This window comes from Vulpes vulpes, chromosome 15 (assembly GCF_048418805.1).
Source record: "Vulpes vulpes isolate BD-2025 chromosome 15, VulVul3, whole genome shotgun sequence".
Taxonomy (NCBI): domain Eukaryota; kingdom Metazoa; phylum Chordata; class Mammalia; order Carnivora; family Canidae; genus Vulpes; species Vulpes vulpes.
In genome coordinates, this window is record NC_132794.1 from 55,312,942 (window position 1) to 55,330,509 (window position 17,568).

Genomic DNA, 17,568 nt, shown 5'->3' on the forward strand with positions numbered 1-17,568 from the left:
TTTACTCCTGAGTTTAAACCATTGTCTTTGACCAGGTCCATCAGGTTTGGAGCAGACATATCTATACTCCACCTTCCTATTACACTTAGAATAAGCCCAAATTCCTATTACCATGGCCTTCAAAATCCTTTATGGTCTGGCCTCTGCCTACTTTTTCAGTTTCATTTCTTTCTCACTATTCTTCCCATTGCTAATGTATTTGATTTACATTGGCCTTCTTTCAGTTCTTAGAAGTTCATGGAAGCTTACAATTTACCTCCCCGGACAGGCCTTTTCTATTTAAGGTAGGTCCCTCTCCCCGTTTACCCTATCTCCTTGAATATCTTATTTGCATCTTAATATCCACCCCCAACATACACCACAGATTTACATGTTTATGTTTGTTTCCTTACTGGAATGCATACTCTTTAAGGTCAGAGATCACTTCCAGAACATTCACCATTGTATCTTTAAAACCCTAGGACAACATCTGGCACCATGTAGCTATTTGATAAATATTTGTTTAGTGAGTTGTAGATCAAGGAAGTAAATAATATTGGTTGTACAGCATGATCCAAAGTTGGGGTTAAATTTATGGAATGGAAAAAAAATATGGAAAGGGCCTGATAGGAGAAAAGATAAAGATAAATCCATAGTGTGATGATAGCCGTGGGAATGCAGTAGAAATAGATCTTGGATCATAATCCCAAATATGCAAGAAATAATATATAAAAATTTATGTTTATAAATCAGCCTTACTTCAACTTTGAGAATGTTACCTCCCAGATTGGTAAAAAAAATACTTAGCCTACATTGTCCTTGGGTTCCCCCCTTCTGCCTCAAGATGGGATAGGATTCAGGAACAGGGCAAGGTCCTCTGGTTTTTGAATCATTTGTCTACTCTTGTTACTTCTGGGTATTCCCTGACTCTGCTCACACAGGCAGGGCTTCCTGCAGCTTTCAGATTTCTTTTCGAAACATTAGAAATCTTTTACGAGAGGTACTTATGGTCCTATCTGTTCAGATACGTGAGGCAGTCCTTACTTTCTGGAGCTTTGCTGCTTCTGCTGTGCTATGGTGTTTCCAGAAATGTAGGCACCTGGCTCCCCAAATAGCCATTTCTATGCTCCCTAGTCTATGGATTTTATCTTCCCCAGGCTGCTTCTGAAAGGTACTTTGATGCTTCCCTTCCTTTCATGGTACTTAGTACAACCCGTGAAGTGGGTTGAGGGTTTATCCAAGTCAGGAAGTGTATATGATATTTTTTCTCCTTCATCTTTCCTTTCCAATTACAAAATTTGGCTATCTTTTTGAAAATATGAAGAACAGAAAAAAACAGGATAAGTGAACATAATTTAATATTATATAAACTTATTCTGCTAATAGGAATTAAATTAGTTTGGGCCAGAACAGAGACAGGGAGTGTGATTCTGATCATGTCACCCTTTTGCTTAACATACTCTAATGGTTTCCTACTGCTTTTAGGATCTTACTCCCTAACATAGCCAATAGGACCCTGCCTGCCTCTCCAGCCTTTTCATGCATTGCAGTCTTTCTCATTCCCTCTAATAAAACCACAGTGGTGTTTCGTTGTTGGAAAAAAAAAATGTTCTCTTTCAATACAGGATCTTTGTACATTTAGAGGTACCTCTTCACCTGCTTAACTCCCACTCATCTTTCAGATTGCAGCTCTCCTGGCATTATACAGGGAAAGTTTCCCTACTGCCACCTGTTGTAGACACTCCTAATACCATGTAACTTTTCTTTATATGATATATTCCCTTTCAATGGAGTACCACGCAGTTGTAAAATAAATTGAGGAAATTTTCTAAATACTAATGGGAAGACTTTCTATTTTTATTAAGTAAAAAAATGCAACATGCAGCACATTGTGTATAGTATGCTGCCTTTTGTACAAAAAGAGGAAAAGTTATATATATATATATATATATATATATATATATATATCTCCACATATATGTATTCAGTTTGCCTATATACACATAGAAAACTCTGGAAAGATACACAAGAAACTAATAACAATGATTATCTATATTTTTGGTAAATAATGGGAGCTAAAAGGACAGGGAATAGGATACAATGTATAAATGTAAAGTAATGAAAATATTTAATGATGTTCCTTTCTATTGATTTTATTATACATACGAATGTGGCATAGGTTTAAAACTAATTATTGAAATGCAAAATTCATTAAACAAAAGTTTTTTTTAAAAATAATTTACCTCTTTATGAAATAGGGATACAGTGGAGGTTGTTCAAGCAAAACTAGATGGTGGTTAATCATTACTTTAAGGATCACTTATGTTTTTAAGATATTCACTGAAATAGATTCAATGTGTTCTTTTTACATATTCTATTCTCAAATCAAACTAGGCAAGTATTAGGCGTAATTTCTTTTTGAAGAATCTCAGATGCTTGGGAAGCCTGTGTGGCTCAGTGGTTGAACATCTGCCTTTCTTTGGCTCAGGGCATGATCCCGGAGTCCCGGGATTGAGTCCCACATCGGGTGTCCTGCATGGAGCCTGCTTCTCCTCTGCCTATGTCTCTGCCTCTCTCTGTGTGTCTCTCATGAATAAATAAATAAAATTAAAAAAAAAAAAAGAATCCCAGATGCTAATCTTAACTTTCTAAGAACATTAAAAAAAAGAAAGCCAATGTTTAGGAATAGACACAAGAATCCTTTGTTCTACAGATTTTTTTTTTAAAGATTTCATTTATTTATTCATGAGAGACACGCACAGAGAGAGAGAGAGGCAGAGACACAGGCAGAGGGAGAAGCAGGCTCCACACAGGGAGCCCGACATGGGACTTGATCCTGGGTCTCCAGGATCAGGCCCTGGGCTGAAGGCAGTGCTAAACCACTGAGCCACCCAGGCTGCCCTGTTTTACAGATTTAAAACTTTGTTTTACAAATTCAAACCTCAAGAGCTGAAGGTTTTCCAATGAAAAATGAGGTTAAAACAATCCAAAAATGACAAGAGATACTTCTTCAAAGTATTTCTGTGCTTAGCCTATCACATATGTACATTAAAATTAGACAATAAATGCTTATCAATGTTATTAACACTAAGAACTTTTAAAAAAAACCCAGAGTGATGGAACATAACAGAGAACTCAGAAATGGACCCTCAACTCTGTGGTCAACTGACCTTCAACAAAGCAGGAAAGAATATCCAATGGAAAAAAGAGTCTCTTCAACAATGGTCTTGGGAAAATTGGACAGACACATGTAAAAGAATGGAAATGGGCCACTTTCTTATATCACACATGAAAATAAATTCAAAATGGATGAAAGACCTAAATGTGAGACAGGAAACCATCAAAATCCGAGATAATACAGGCAGCAACCTCTTTGACCTTGGCTTCAGCAACTTCTTGCTAGACACATCACCAAAAGCAAAAGCAAAAATGAACTGTTGGGACTTCATCAAGATAAAAAGCTTCTGCACCACAAAGGAACCAATCAACAAAACTAAAAGACAACCTACAAAATGGGAGAAGGTATTTGCAAATGACATATCAGATAAATGGTTAATATCCAAGATCTATAAAAAGCTTATCAAACTCAACACCCAAGAAACAAACAATCCAGTCATGAAATGGGCAGAAGATATGAACAGACATTTCTCTAAAGAAGACATACAAATGGCCAACAGACACATGAAAAAAATGCTCAACATCAATTGGCATCAGATAAATACAAGTCAAAACTGCAATGAGCTACCACCTCCTACCAGTCAGAATGGCTAAAATTAACCAGTCAGGAAACAACAAATATTGGTGAGGATGTGAGGAAAAGGGAACCCTCTTATACTGCTGTTGGGAATGTCAGCTGGTACAGCCACTCTGGAAAACAGTATAGAGGTTCCTCAAGAAGTTAAAAATAGAGCTCCCCTGTTACCTAGCAATTGCACTATTTACCGAAGGACACAAATATAGTGATCCAAAGGGACACCTGGACCCCAATGGTTATATATATATGTTAATTAGTGAATTAAAATAAATTAAATAAAAAAAAACCCAACCCAGCGTACTACCTATCTAGAGATACCTAAAATTACTCTTGGTTTTTGGAGAATGCCTCTTGAAGTATAACTATAATAAGGGCATAAGTGAGGTCTTATCACAGCTGTGGTGCTAGGGAAACAGGTTGTGGGCCTATCTTGAATTAATTATTTTCCATTAAGGAAACTGATAATCAAAAGATATAAATATAATTTCCCTTGTTGAGATTAAGCCACTCATTAATATTACAGAGATTATATTATCAAATCACAGAGTATAATGGCATCTAATGAAATTAAAGTGAATAGATTGCAATTTTATGCTTTGTTTCCAGTTTTACAGTTAGCCCTATAGAACAGATTTTAAGGAAGCACTAATAAGTCTTTATCAACAAACTATCCATTTCTTTTATTTAAGTCTTGAGCATTTAATTGGCAAATTTTGACTTTTAATCTGTTGCTATTTTAGTTTAAAATCTGTAGGGTCAGGGTAGGAACAGATGGATTCAGTAGCTCTTAAATATCTTTACACATGAACTGTTAATAATTTTCACTTCCTTAGAAAGAATATCCAAGTTCTAGGAATTTTGACACTGCTCCTTATTATTGTCTATGGGGCTATGATTCAGAAAACAGTAGCATCATACTTTTCTTTCCTTCTCCTCTTCCTCCTTTTGGAGAATTACATGATAGAATATTTTACAGTGACCTATTCAACAGATGCAATTAGAGAAAGACTCACCCTCCTCTGCTCTAGTAAACTTGTAAATTTCAATATCTGGTACCTAAAGAATAACTGGGTACATTTGACCTATTCCATGCTCTTGATTCTGTTCCCCAAAAGCATAGAAATCACATATACTATAATCTGATTGAAAGGACTTAATTTTCTTTTCCTATTTGGTCTACATGCACCACCTGGTGGTAAAGTAGTGCATTTCAAGTGTTGCTCTGTGTGTGTGTGTGTGTGTGTGCGTGTGTGTGTGTGTGTGTGTGTGTGTGTGTTGTGGGGTATTCAATATACATTCCTAAATATTTATTTAGATTAATTAACAATGCAATTGTTTTGCAACAAATATCTAATAAAACACTGGAACACACACACATACATATATGTCAGAATAGGAAGTAAAGAAGGGAATAACTCATGTTGGAAAGTAAAATAGCTTTCTCTTATTTACATTAACTGTAGCTCTTAAATTTCATTCTTGGATAAACATTTATTTATTGTGCTAATATTCTTATTGAGGCAAGAGTCAAATACTGATAACCAGTGTAAAACCATTTTATTTTTAATTTTTAAGGATTATAATTTTTAAAAGTATGCATCCTCTTCCTTATATTAGTAGTTAGTATAAGTCAAGTCACAGAATTTTAAAATTATAAGGCACCATACAATCATTTAGACTAATGTACTAATTTTACAAATGTAGCAGCTGAGACTCAGAAATGCCAAGTGACTTGCCCAAGGTCATACTGGTAATCAGTGGCTCAGCTCAAATAAGAAACTAGGTCTTCCCACTTCAGTCTAGGAATATAAAACATAAAAATTACACTCATATACAATGGTAAAATATCTCTCTATTAAAAGATATGAACTTAACTCAGCCACAGAACACCAAGATGTGATTTAATTGACACGTGCTAGTTTTATTCTAAAATTCTGAGTGCAAATAAGTATACTAGAAATGCATACATCATAAAGCAATGGAAAAGATTTTCTAACTAGCAAAAATCCTTTTATATATGTTTAAAGGAATATTTTTCAAATTCTATACAACAGCTATGTGGTAAAGATGGTGTAAAAAAATTCCCTTTCCCCTTTTAACTGCTTCAGAATCAGAGATCCGTTTCTACAAAGTAGGTACCCACTGGTAGATTCAAGCATAAACCATGTTCATAGCTCCCTCTCATGACCATTGAATGAATACTATATAAGCCTCCTTTATTCTCGCTGTTGTATTCAACTAACAGCTCACTGGTTAAGTTTTAATTGCTTCCAATGAGGTCAGCAAAGGTATTTATCGAAAAGCCCTGAATAAAAAGGCTCCACACACACACACACAAGCATACACGCGCTCACACAGAGAGAAAATCCTCTTGCCTGTTGATTTATGGAAACAATTATGATTCTGCTGGAGAATTTCTCAGCTGAGAAATAGTTTGTAGCTACAGTAGAGAGGCTCAAGTTGCACAAGGCAGACAACAGACATGGAATTCTTGTGTATCCAGCTGTTATCAACAGAACAAGTAAGTTACTGTTATTTGTCTTTAAAAATAATGCTGCATGGTTTTCTAGTAGTTTACCTCTTTCTCTGGTTTTAGTGCTGAGGGGAAAAGTAAAGTTACCAGACTTTTGAGCCATGTAATTATCTATAGTAATTATGTTGTAGAACTTACATAAAGATAAGGTTGAAGTTCTCCAGACAATACTGGCATTTAACTTGAGAAATGTGGGTAGTTCAGGAGAAAATAATTGATCAACCACAAACATAAAAGCATACAATAAACAAATCTAGGGAAAGTATTTATATTTTGTTAATAGTGATTTTAGGACTTAATTTAAATCAATAGCTCTAACTGCTGGATGTTTCTTACCAAATAGCAATCAGAATAAATGGTACAATCATATTCTTATTTGTCTCTAATAATGCATAACTTTTATAAATCTACATATGGAGAGATAAAGACATTGACATCCTCTGTGAAAGCTGTTTTAAATGTGCCTTCACAGTACAAACTACACTGTATGTTATAATAGTATTTACCCAGTGAAATTTATACATACAATTTCTCATCTTCCCTCCCCCTCCCTTCCCTATTCTTAATCTCTCATTGCAAACAGAAGTCAAGTAGTAAACAGTGTCGCAGCAACTGAGCTTATTACAACCTGTTTTTATAAGGAAATACCAACAGAGTTATTTAAGGAGGAATCTTGTATTGTTATCAGGAACTAAAAGGATAAGGATAACAATTTGGAAAAAAAACAACTATTCTTTCTTAAATCAATCTACAATTCACAGATAGGAAGAGGTCAATGACCCAGGAGCAACAATCAACTCAAGATTTAATTTTCATTATGTTATTCATGAACACCCGGAGCACTACACTATAATGCGCAAATGGATACTGACATGGATCCTGCCAACTTTGCTCTACAGATCATGCTTTCACATTATCTGTCTAGTGGGCACTATATCTTTAGCTTGCAATGACATGACTCCAGAGCAAATGGCTACAAATGTGAACTGTTCCAGCCCTGAGCGACATACAAGAAGTTATGATTACATGGAAGGAGGGGATATAAGAGTGAGAAGACTCTTCTGTCGAACACAGTGGTATCTGAGGATTGATAAACGAGGCAAAGTCAAAGGGACCCAAGAGATGAAGAACAGTTACAGTAAGTAATGTCTTTTATTTACAGCACTGCTTATGGACCTTAATCTGTGAAAAAATCATCATAGGCTTTCTTAGTTTCCCCCACTTTTTTTTCTTTTGGAAAAAAATTAACTATCATCTTTTAATTTCTCTAAATTTGGATCATTGAATTATGTTTCCAAAAACATCTCCTGGAACTGGTCAAATCTATTGATATTATAGTTGGAACTGATAACCCAAGCCAATTTGAAAATAAAATCCCCATGTCCTAAGCTCAAAATGCTTATAAACTAGACAAAATGTAAATGATCTTATTCACATTGAAATGTGACTCACTATCTTCTAGCAAAATTCATTAGGAACTCTAAAAGAGTACTCAGCAAATAAATGCTCACCCAAAACTACTTATTAGTTTGAGGAACAGAAAAATTATTTTAAAAAGTAATTTGATTTTCTTTGAAAATATTTCTGTGGTGTGAAATACTTCATCTGTGCTCAAAAATGTATTCAGTGACTTGTACAATTGTGTACAGTTATAAAATAGAAGGGAATCTGTAGTATCCTCATCTCTTCACATCATAATGAGTTTGTATTAGATTGTTTATTTACCTCAGCAAAAAAAAAAAAAAAAGATTCCTCCTAACATTTTCTTTAGATCTTCTGTGCCATAATTCTGTTACCTTAAGAGAAATGTAAATGTGAAGGAGGAAATAAAAAGTGAGTTGGAAGAGATGTCCATGATTTTCTGTTAGTGTACCCTACGTTTTCTCCAAAACTCAGTTATTTTTTTCGTGTTAAAATATCACGGTTGGACTTATCATATAGCAGTTATGATTAATACACAATTTCAACAGTTTTAGATTTAAGGGGGTAAAATATGTAGTAAGAATGTAAAAGCCCTGGATGAAAATAAATTTTGTTTGTATTACTAGCACTTGAACAATGTTATTATATCATCTTATAATGTTATGTATGTTAAAATCAATTTAAAAAGAATGCATGGGATGATGGTGTAAACATTTGCTTAAGCACTTGCAGTACATTTTGCTTTAGGCTTGCAGTGAGTACTTGACACTTTTGTTGCTTGTTTACTGAATGGTTTTGAGGCTTCTTAATTAATAAACCAATAAATGGAAATTTGGGGAATTATGTTTCCAATATGAAAATGAGAGGAACTTCCTTTTAACTATAATTGATATAGAATGCTAAGGCCATTTTAATGGATTATTAACACTTGTAGTTTAATTATTACTGTTATTAATAAAATTATCATGTTAGTCTTAGAATATTGTTCTGATTATACTAACATTTAGGTAAAGAAACAACTATTTGGAGGAAGGTTCTGTGGATAATTTGTTGTATGTGAGCAACAGAATTTGGACTAAAATCAATTTATTTAAAAGTCATTAAAATTTATCATGGATAATGGAACCTGGTAGAGGAGACAGACCCCAAGTGGAAGTTATGACACATAGGTTTAATCCTTGTCTGTGAATATTTTTGTAATGGTTTTTAATTCTTTCCAATTATCTGTTTTTCCATCTCTAAGATGTGGGATATGTACAGATGATCTCCAATACACCTTCTAGATCATACAGTCTATTCTAAGCCATAGAATATATCATATAAATGTGAACAAATTTAAGTACTCATTGTATAATTACCACATACTTTGAATGATATAGGTGAATATTATCTCAGTGATAAGATGAGCTGTCAGAACTAATTTGAAATTGTAGCACTATGGTTACCAAAACCTAAACACTGTAGAATTCTGTTACATGCCAACTAGTTTCTTTTGAATGCTTTAGTCAAATATTGAAAAAAGTAAAAAATTTGATGTAAAATCCATGAAAATGAATAGTAGACATAATTATTTGGGATGAAAATTACCTATAATTGGGATACATTCACATATTGTTTTATTTTGTGTTAAAATTTCTTGAAACCACAAAGCTCAAGTGTTTGTAAACATACACAAAATGCCAAACTAATCTGATAGTTTGAAATGCAATTTAGCATTAACCTTGAGTAACCATAAAGCCAATTTGGTACACCATTTATCTTCTACTCTAATTCTACAGTAAAAATGAAAGAGAGAAAGAAACTCATTCTATATCACTAATTAGAATGTCATAATACCAATGTATTTAAGGACAGGATATATATTATATAAATAGTCTTCACTTCTATAAGCTTTTTATAGGCTGTATATATAACCCTAACCTTAACCCTAACCCTAACCCTAAAACTATTGTCAGGTTGTGTTGCTATCCTATTGAAGAAGGAGCCAATCAAGCTTTGCCATAGTTAAAAAAGAAGCTGTTGTCTATTGGGAAATCCTAAGATATAAAAGGAAATACTTCATCGAAAAATAAAGTGGAGAAAAAAATAAGTGGAGAAGAGTTTTTAGAAGAGAATTCTGGTAGCCATTTCCTATTATTCCAGGGGCAGCCTTACTAATTTTAAGTGTGAATTCCCCATACATAAAATGTGCAAGTTGACACATGTGAAGTTGAAGCTACTATATCCAGGTACAAAGAAAGTGCTCAGAAAATTTGTTTAAGAAGGCAAAGAAGAACAAAAAAACCTTGAAATTATAACTATGAAGACTATTTACATTCCTCAATCATTAACTGAATGAATGAACAAATGAACAAAAGACATTTCCTTCCTATTTAAAATGAGAGTAATAGGTAGTTAGATTGTCTACTAGAGTGAAATGCCGCAGAATTCAGAAAGTGTGACAGATCAGAAGCAAACTCTGCATTTCATTTTCAGTATTCCAGTCCCTTAAATTTGCTAAGTTGTTGTTGAACACTTTTTTTTCAAGGTCTTTTAAAATGGTATAGACTTAAAAATGTCTTAGATGATAAAATTTTGCATGAAACGTGAGATGCCAACTTGTGTGAAACACAGTTGTCCTCTGCATTACCATGAGAAGGTCCCAACTCCATTCTTATGGCTTTGCTTTCAATGAAGGGGAAAGTTATCTGATGAAATTAATAGGTTTTGAAGGACTATTTACTAGCAGAAGGATAACTCCTTCATAAAAATGTGACTTATAAGATACTAAGATAATGGACTGGAGTGAGTAGAAGAGGTAAAAAATCTGGGTATATAATTCTGTTTCCAGAAGATTGGGCTGGAGTAGGTAGATGGAAGGCTTAGAGGAAGAGAAGGGGAGAGGTGGATATGATAGCTCAGGTCTCATATCTTTAGGGAATTAAAAAAATTATTTAAGCCATTCTGGGTTGTGAGGATCTCACTTCAGTCTTAAAAATAGTGTTATCTTGTGAAATATTTTAAATTTAGATCAGAATGAGTAAATTTCAGAAAAAGCATACTAGGGAACCCAACAAAAATTAGACTTGTATTAATAGACATAACAGTAAGACCCAACCATGTAAATGTAGGAAGTTGTGAGAGACCAGGAGATGCTGGGCCACATTTCTGATGCTGAGGGGAGAGAAGCTGTTACTGGAGAACTGGTCCTCAGATTGCATACTATTCTATAGCCAGAAGGCAAGAAAGCCCGTCCTCTCAGGTGGTTCCACATTTAGCCTTACAGTAGGTTTGCAAGTGACAGAACTGAAATCTAACTTGAACTAATAATGAGGGTAATAAAAGCATAACGTGCCCTTCTAAAATGAAATAAAGATTCATGTTCTCTGCAGAAGGAGAGCATCAATAGCTCTTAAGGGGATTGGTAATGGACAGTCAAAACTTCCACTATTGTCATCTGAGCTCTCCCCTTGGGGCAAGGCGAGAGGGTGAATTTAGATAAATTTTGAACCAGGCATTCCATCAACAGACAGAGGCAATCACTCCACACCTGGCAGAAATAACACTGCTGTGTAAGCTGGGAATTGAGGTGCCAAGTGAGAGATGGCAGCGGTGCACTGGGCAACTGACAACTGCCCTGAGAGACAGATGTGGAACAAAGAACTCAGTCCCTCAAGATGACTTTCTTGCTTTTGGTATCCAATTACTAAAAAGTTTTGCTCTTCCCAAAAATAGTCAATATCAGCCTTTTAAGAAGAAATCCTTGATTGTGATAAGCTACTGATTCAAGAGAAAGCATGCCTCACTTGTTAGAATCAAGCATTGCCAGTTCCATAGCAAGAAAAGGGTTAGCCATTCTGAAAACTAGCCAGTGATTTAGCAATATTCTCTTTTGGGTTGTTAGACTGTGACGGGATATGGCCTAACAACTGGCAAAAAGCAAATAAACACAGTGTTGTGGGATTTGACTTTGGCCACGAAATCTTCAGCAACCCAATTGTCAACAATTCTTTGGATAAGATCCTACTCAGCCATAATCTCTGCTAGTAGCTAGCAAATATACATACTACCTCTAGATATAGAGATGGTGAACTTGCTTATGCTCTAAACAGTTCTTATCAAGTTATCTAAAAGAACAATAATTCACATTATCAACACAAAAATAAGAAAACCAGGGCAACTCCACCTTAAAAAAATGGACAATGAGAAACATATCTATGGAATTGAACCAAAATCCTAGAATTACTGACAAAATGTAGTCTTGTAGAACTGGTGACCTACATTCCCTTAAGTCAGTTGTCAAAGCTTTACATTATGGAAGATGGATAAATTGCTGGGGAGCAGATTTGGAAATATTAGCTATTCTTTGAGAATTCTAATAATTAAGATTATTTTTTATTGTATAGTTTTCCTCTCTCTCTCTCTCTCTCTCTCTCTCTCTCTCTCTCTCTCTCTCTTTGGCTAATAAAAGCATCTGGCACTTACAAAGTGCAGGTAATTTACTGTCACAGGAGCATCTCTTATTTGTTTTGTAAATCCTCATTTGAACTGACCATCACTTTCATTTCTTTACCAACCCAGGGCATCTGAACATGTATTTTCCCTTTTGACTTAGCTGTATTAACAATTCTTTAGCCTACAGTTTTAGAGCATTTGGAGCATTTAGAGCATTCACTTTCCAAGTGAATTGGAGGGAATGCAAGAAGCCAGTTTTCAGATATATGGAGAGGTTCCCTTTTCCAGGTTTTCCTATTTCTCAGCCTTGACTAAATATTATAATCAGCTAGGGAATTAAGAAAAAATGCTGATGGCAGGTCCCACCCATGAAGACTCTAAATAAATTGATGTGGACGGGGGAGTGGGTAGCCTGGGCATCAGGAACTTAAGCTCCCCAGATAATTCTGACATGTTGCCAAAGCTAAGAACCACTGGATCATATTAGAGGATCACATTAAATTATTGGCACACATTATTGGGAGACCATAGTTCAATTAAATCAGAATCCTGAGAAGGTGGGGAAGATTCAGGCCTCAATGTTTGTTAAAGCTTTCTAGTGAGTTTACTGCGCAGGTAAGGTTAAAAACCCCCCCATTTAATGGGACCACGGGTTCTAATTCAGCCTGGATCCCCTCAGGTCCCAGGAATGCTCTGAAGCTCTTAGATGACTCCACAGTTAACTTCTACCCTGGAGGATTTCAAAATGGGCTTCTCAGGAATGACTCTCTGAATCATGCATTGAGGATGTTCCTCTGGGTCCAGCTGACCTCTTTGACAAATCTCAGTGGCTCCGACATTTGGAGAACTGGCCTGGAAATGCTTGAGATGACAACTCTGTAGCTACTATGTAAGAAGGCTTCCTTGGCAAATGAATTAATTGCGGGGAAGAATGTGTCCTGTTGCCACAGTCTCACAATGGCAGGCAGGTCTGAATCTCTTCTGACACTCCCAAGTGGTGCTATAGCAGGGGACCTGGAGTATAGACATCAATGCCAGTTTACTTGGCACTTAAATGAGCCACTTATGACTATGAACCCAGATGCCCCCAAATTAGGGTCTTACTTCCTATGGCTACCCTACAGAGTTGAAGGTAGTGGTTTAAAGAGATGACTTCAAGTCTAGAAAACCTATGGGGGAAAGAAACCACAAGCCTTGAGGGTCTCTCCAGATTAGTGGAAAGGACATGAAGCTAGGGGTTTGTTTTCTTTGTAAGTTTGTGATTAAAGCAAAGCTTTCCTTCTTTTCTAAAGATCCTAGCTTTCTTCCTCTGTATCCAAAACTTTTGGTAGCACAGTAACTTCTTTTACATCACTACTGGAATGCAATGTTTTTCTACATTTTAATTTCACATATGGCACACAGAAGAAAAGGCAGGAATTGTGCATATCTAATATGGAGAAAAAAAAGAACTCATTAAATGAAATGGGCTTCCATATGAATTCCTGCCTTTTCTGAACCATATTCAATCTTTCTTAAAAAAAAAAAACGTTTTATTGAGGTATGTTGACATACAGAAATCTGTACTTATTTGATGTATACAAATTGATCAATTTCTACATTTGTGAAACTACCACCACAATCTATACCATAAACATACCTATCAGTTCCCAAAGTTCCTTCTGCCTTTTAATTCATATTATTATTTTGTGATAAGAACACTTAACATAAGATCCATCCTTTTAGCAAATATTTAAATATACCATACAATAGTTATAAGCTATAGGCACTACGCTGCACAGTATATCTCTAGGAGATGGTCATCTCGCATAGTTGAAACTTAGTTCCCTGTTTCTCCCTCTCCCACAGCCCCTGGCAACCATCATTCTACTCTCTGCTTCTACGAGCTTGACCCTTTTAGATTCCTCCTGTAAGTGGCATCATGTAGTATTTGTCCATCTGTGTTTGGCTTATTTCATTTAGCATAATGTACTCCAGGCTCATTTCGTGTGTCTTTCTATACACGAAATAGGTTGGAAAATGAAAATTTTCTACGTTTTACATGGTTCAGAAAGCCACATTAAAGAGTCCTTGAACACTTTACTGTTTCTTGACCAAGATTCACGTCTACATTTGAGATTATATCTGCAACTGATTTAGAAAAAGAAGCCACACCTAATTTGCAAACAAAGGAAATATACCTATTTACCTTAGTTGCCCAAAAGGGTTTGTGTAGTAATATATAAAATCAAAGGGATTAGGGTGGGGAAGCAGAGAAAAGAATTATCTATTATCCATGTCCAGGTAAAATTTGCCTTTTAGGCAGCTAATATCATTCTCAGAGGGAAAAGGTTTGCTGTATATTGGGGAAGAACTGGCTCTAGAGGTTCTCTGACTGTGCCAGTCAACTTCCCTGCCAAAGACTCTAATCACTTCTACTGGAGTGAGCAGGAGTACTTGCTAGAGTCATTAGCAAGTGTCCTTCTGAGAATAAATAGGATGGCAACATCTTTGTAAACAGGAGAAGAAATAGGCAAGAGAGGAAAGGAAAAAAGGACTTCATATAAAAATGAATGGATTTGCGTTTTATTTTTTTAAAAGATTTTACTTTTACGTAATCTCTACACACAATTTGGGGCTCGAACTCACAACTCTGAGATCAAGAATTGCACTCTCCTCCAACTGAGCCAGTCAGGCACCCCAGATTTTGCATTTTAGGTTTAAAGTGGATTTAAACACAAAGGATCCTCATAAAATAGGGCTCTATTAACTTTTTTGATGCACTTAAGGAATAAGGGTAATGGAATGCAATAGATTGATGACAGTGGGAGAATTTCTGAGATCAAAAAAATAAACTAGTGTACAGAGGGGTTGAAATAATAATAGATTATTGCAGAGAAACGCAAATAGGAGGTGTGCATCTGTTAGTTAAATTTGTGCCTAAAATTGAAATAATCTTTATTTATCAGGACTATTTGAAAGCTGAGTTTATTTTTTATGATTAATATAAGACAAGGCAAATGAGATATACTTCAATATCCTTAAATACCATACTTACCATGTTAAAATCATCATGTAATATTTTCCATTTATCTGCCTATTTGAACTTTAGATGTAATTGTAGATAGTGCTGAGAAAATGCTTTGGGAACCAATTCAGAATCAACTCAGCATGCAGATTTTTCTTTTTTTAAAAATTTTTTTTTTATTGGAGTTCAATTTGCCAACATTTAGCATAACACCCAGTGCTCATCCCACCAAGTGCCCCCGCTCAGTGCCCATCACCCAGTCACCCCAACCCCCTGCCCACTTCCCCTTCCACTACCCCTTGTTCATTTCCCAGAGTTAGGTGTCTCTCATGTTTTGTCACCCTCACTGATATTTTCACTCATTTTCTCTCCTTTCCCTTTATTCCCTTTCACTAATTTTTATATTCCCCAAATGAATGAGACCATATAATGTTTGTCCATTTCCGATTGACTTACTTCACTCAGCATAATACCCTCCAGGTTCCTCCATGTCGAAGCAAATGGTGGGTATTTGTCGTTTCTAATTGCTGAGTAATATTCCATTGTATACACAGACCACATCTTCTTTATCCATTCACCTTTCGATGGACACTGAGGCTCCTTCCACAGTTTGGCTATTGTGGACATTGCTGCTAGAAACATCGGGGTGCAGGTGTCCCGGCATTTCATTGCATCTGTATCTTTGGGGTAAATCCCCAGCAATGCAATTGCTGGGTCGTAGCATGCAGATTTTTCTTAAGGCAGCAATTCCAAACTTTGTTTCTTAGAACACTGGTGTCCCTCGAGATATTAATGGTGCCTTTTGTAGCACAGTTTCTGTGGCTAATTGATTGGGAAATATTAGGTTAAATAAAAGTTAGCAAGTTTTCACAGTAGAAAATCTCTGAGCCTAATTTATACTAATATAAATTGCAAAACTCCAGGTGGAAATTATATATGGTTTCTTAAACTTACTTGACAACAGAGTACACTGCTCCTGCCGCCCCCCCTCCCCAACTCTCCTCTCTGATTCAGGTAAAACATTTAAATTTCATTAAATTACAGTTTGAGAGGGGTAGCTGGGGTGGCTCAGTCTGTTTGATGGCTCAGGTCATGACCGCAGGGTCATGGTCTCAGGGTCATGAGATGGAGCCCCATGTCAGGCTCCATGATCAGTGGGGAGTCTGAGATTTTCTCTCCCCTTCTCCATCTGTCTTTCTTCCCCCACTAAAATAGATACATAAATCTTTCTTAAAAAATTGCAGTTTGAGAGCTAGAGATCTCTCTACAGTGTAGTGAAAAACTAAGCCAAGCTTCCACTCAGTTTTTGTTCCAAATAAAAAGGCTGTAGAATGGACCTGAAGCAATATTTTAAGAATGACCTTAAACCAAGAATCTGTGCCAAAGTCAGGAGCCTGAATATAATTTTGGACAATTAGGGTAGTATTTTGGGTATAGATGCATGCTTGGCTGAAATCCAGAGATTTGCAATGAGATTTAAGCCTAGCTTGAAGCTCTTTTCTGAGCTTTGAGCAGCTTTATAGGACCATGCTCCTAACTTGAAATGAAGTTCAATACCTATTATTTAGGCCACCTAGAAACTGTAGAAACTGACCAAAAGCATTCCCTATCATTAACCTAAAAATTTTTTAGGATTAGAACATGATTGAAGAATTCTTACGTATGTACCTAAAAACAATAAACTTTTACTTTTCAAAAAAGTAGTTTGAGCACAAGTTTGAAGTTCTTTCTGTTTTGTTTTTAAGATTTTATTTATTTATTCATGAGAGACACCGAGAGAGGCAGAGACATAGGCAGAGGGAGAAGCAGGATCCGTGCGGGGAGCCTGATGTGGGACTTGATCCCAGGACCCTGGGATCGCAACCTGAGCTAAAGGCAGACGCTCAACCACTGAGCCACCCAGGTGTCCCTGAAGTTATTTCAATTACATCAATAAAGAACAAGTTTTATTTACTGGTCAAAAATGATTTAGAAATTTGAAATTTAGCATATAACTTGAAGGGAGAACTGCAAATTTAATTAATTTCTGTGCCCTTTAAGAGGTCACTTAAAGGAGATGTTAAATAGAATTGCCTTTTCCAGCCATACATAGCACATTTGCCTTGTCTTATGATTCTTTCTGTTTGCATTTGGCAATGCCACTAAAAAAAAAAAAGTAAGTTCTGGAAAGATAAGCATTATGTCTTACTATTCCTTTTGTCTCCCAATGGTAGAAGAAGGAGCACTGAGCCCAACACAAGAGGTGGAAGAAGGGAGAAGGATTGACAGTCATTCAATATATTGCTCTCTTAAATTTTTACACATTTAAAATGAGTTATGGATAAGAAATAGATTACTAAATTATCACAAAAATTTAATGCAGACAAGAATTAAAAGTTTTGCTGAAATAGAAATATACCTCATTTCCCTTTTCTCTCTTGTTCTCTACCATTAAAAGAA

General features: G+C 35.8%; 2 protein-coding genes across 3 annotated transcripts in view; one reads left to right on the plus strand and one right to left on the minus strand.

The window, feature by feature from the left end:
• Window positions 1-17,568, minus strand: part of FAM227B (family with sequence similarity 227 member B) — a 189,417-nt gene that overhangs the window by 54,325 nt on the left and 117,524 nt on the right. The gene's annotated exons all lie outside the window — the stretch shown is intronic.
• The window catches only part of FGF7 (fibroblast growth factor 7), a 52,256-nt gene continuing 40,648 nt past the window's right edge, over window positions 5,961-17,568 (plus strand). The window contains exons 1-2 of one of the 2 annotated variants that reach the window (XM_025998685.2): window positions 5,961-6,254; window positions 7,028-7,404. In XM_025998685.2, the coding sequence (XP_025854470.1) occupies window positions 7,119-7,404 (286 nt within the window). In that variant the 5' untranslated portion in view covers window positions 5,961-6,254; window positions 7,028-7,118. Of the gene's footprint in view, window positions 6,255-6,849; window positions 7,405-17,568 lie in introns of both variants that reach the window. The other variant, XM_025998686.2, reaches the window with a different exon arrangement.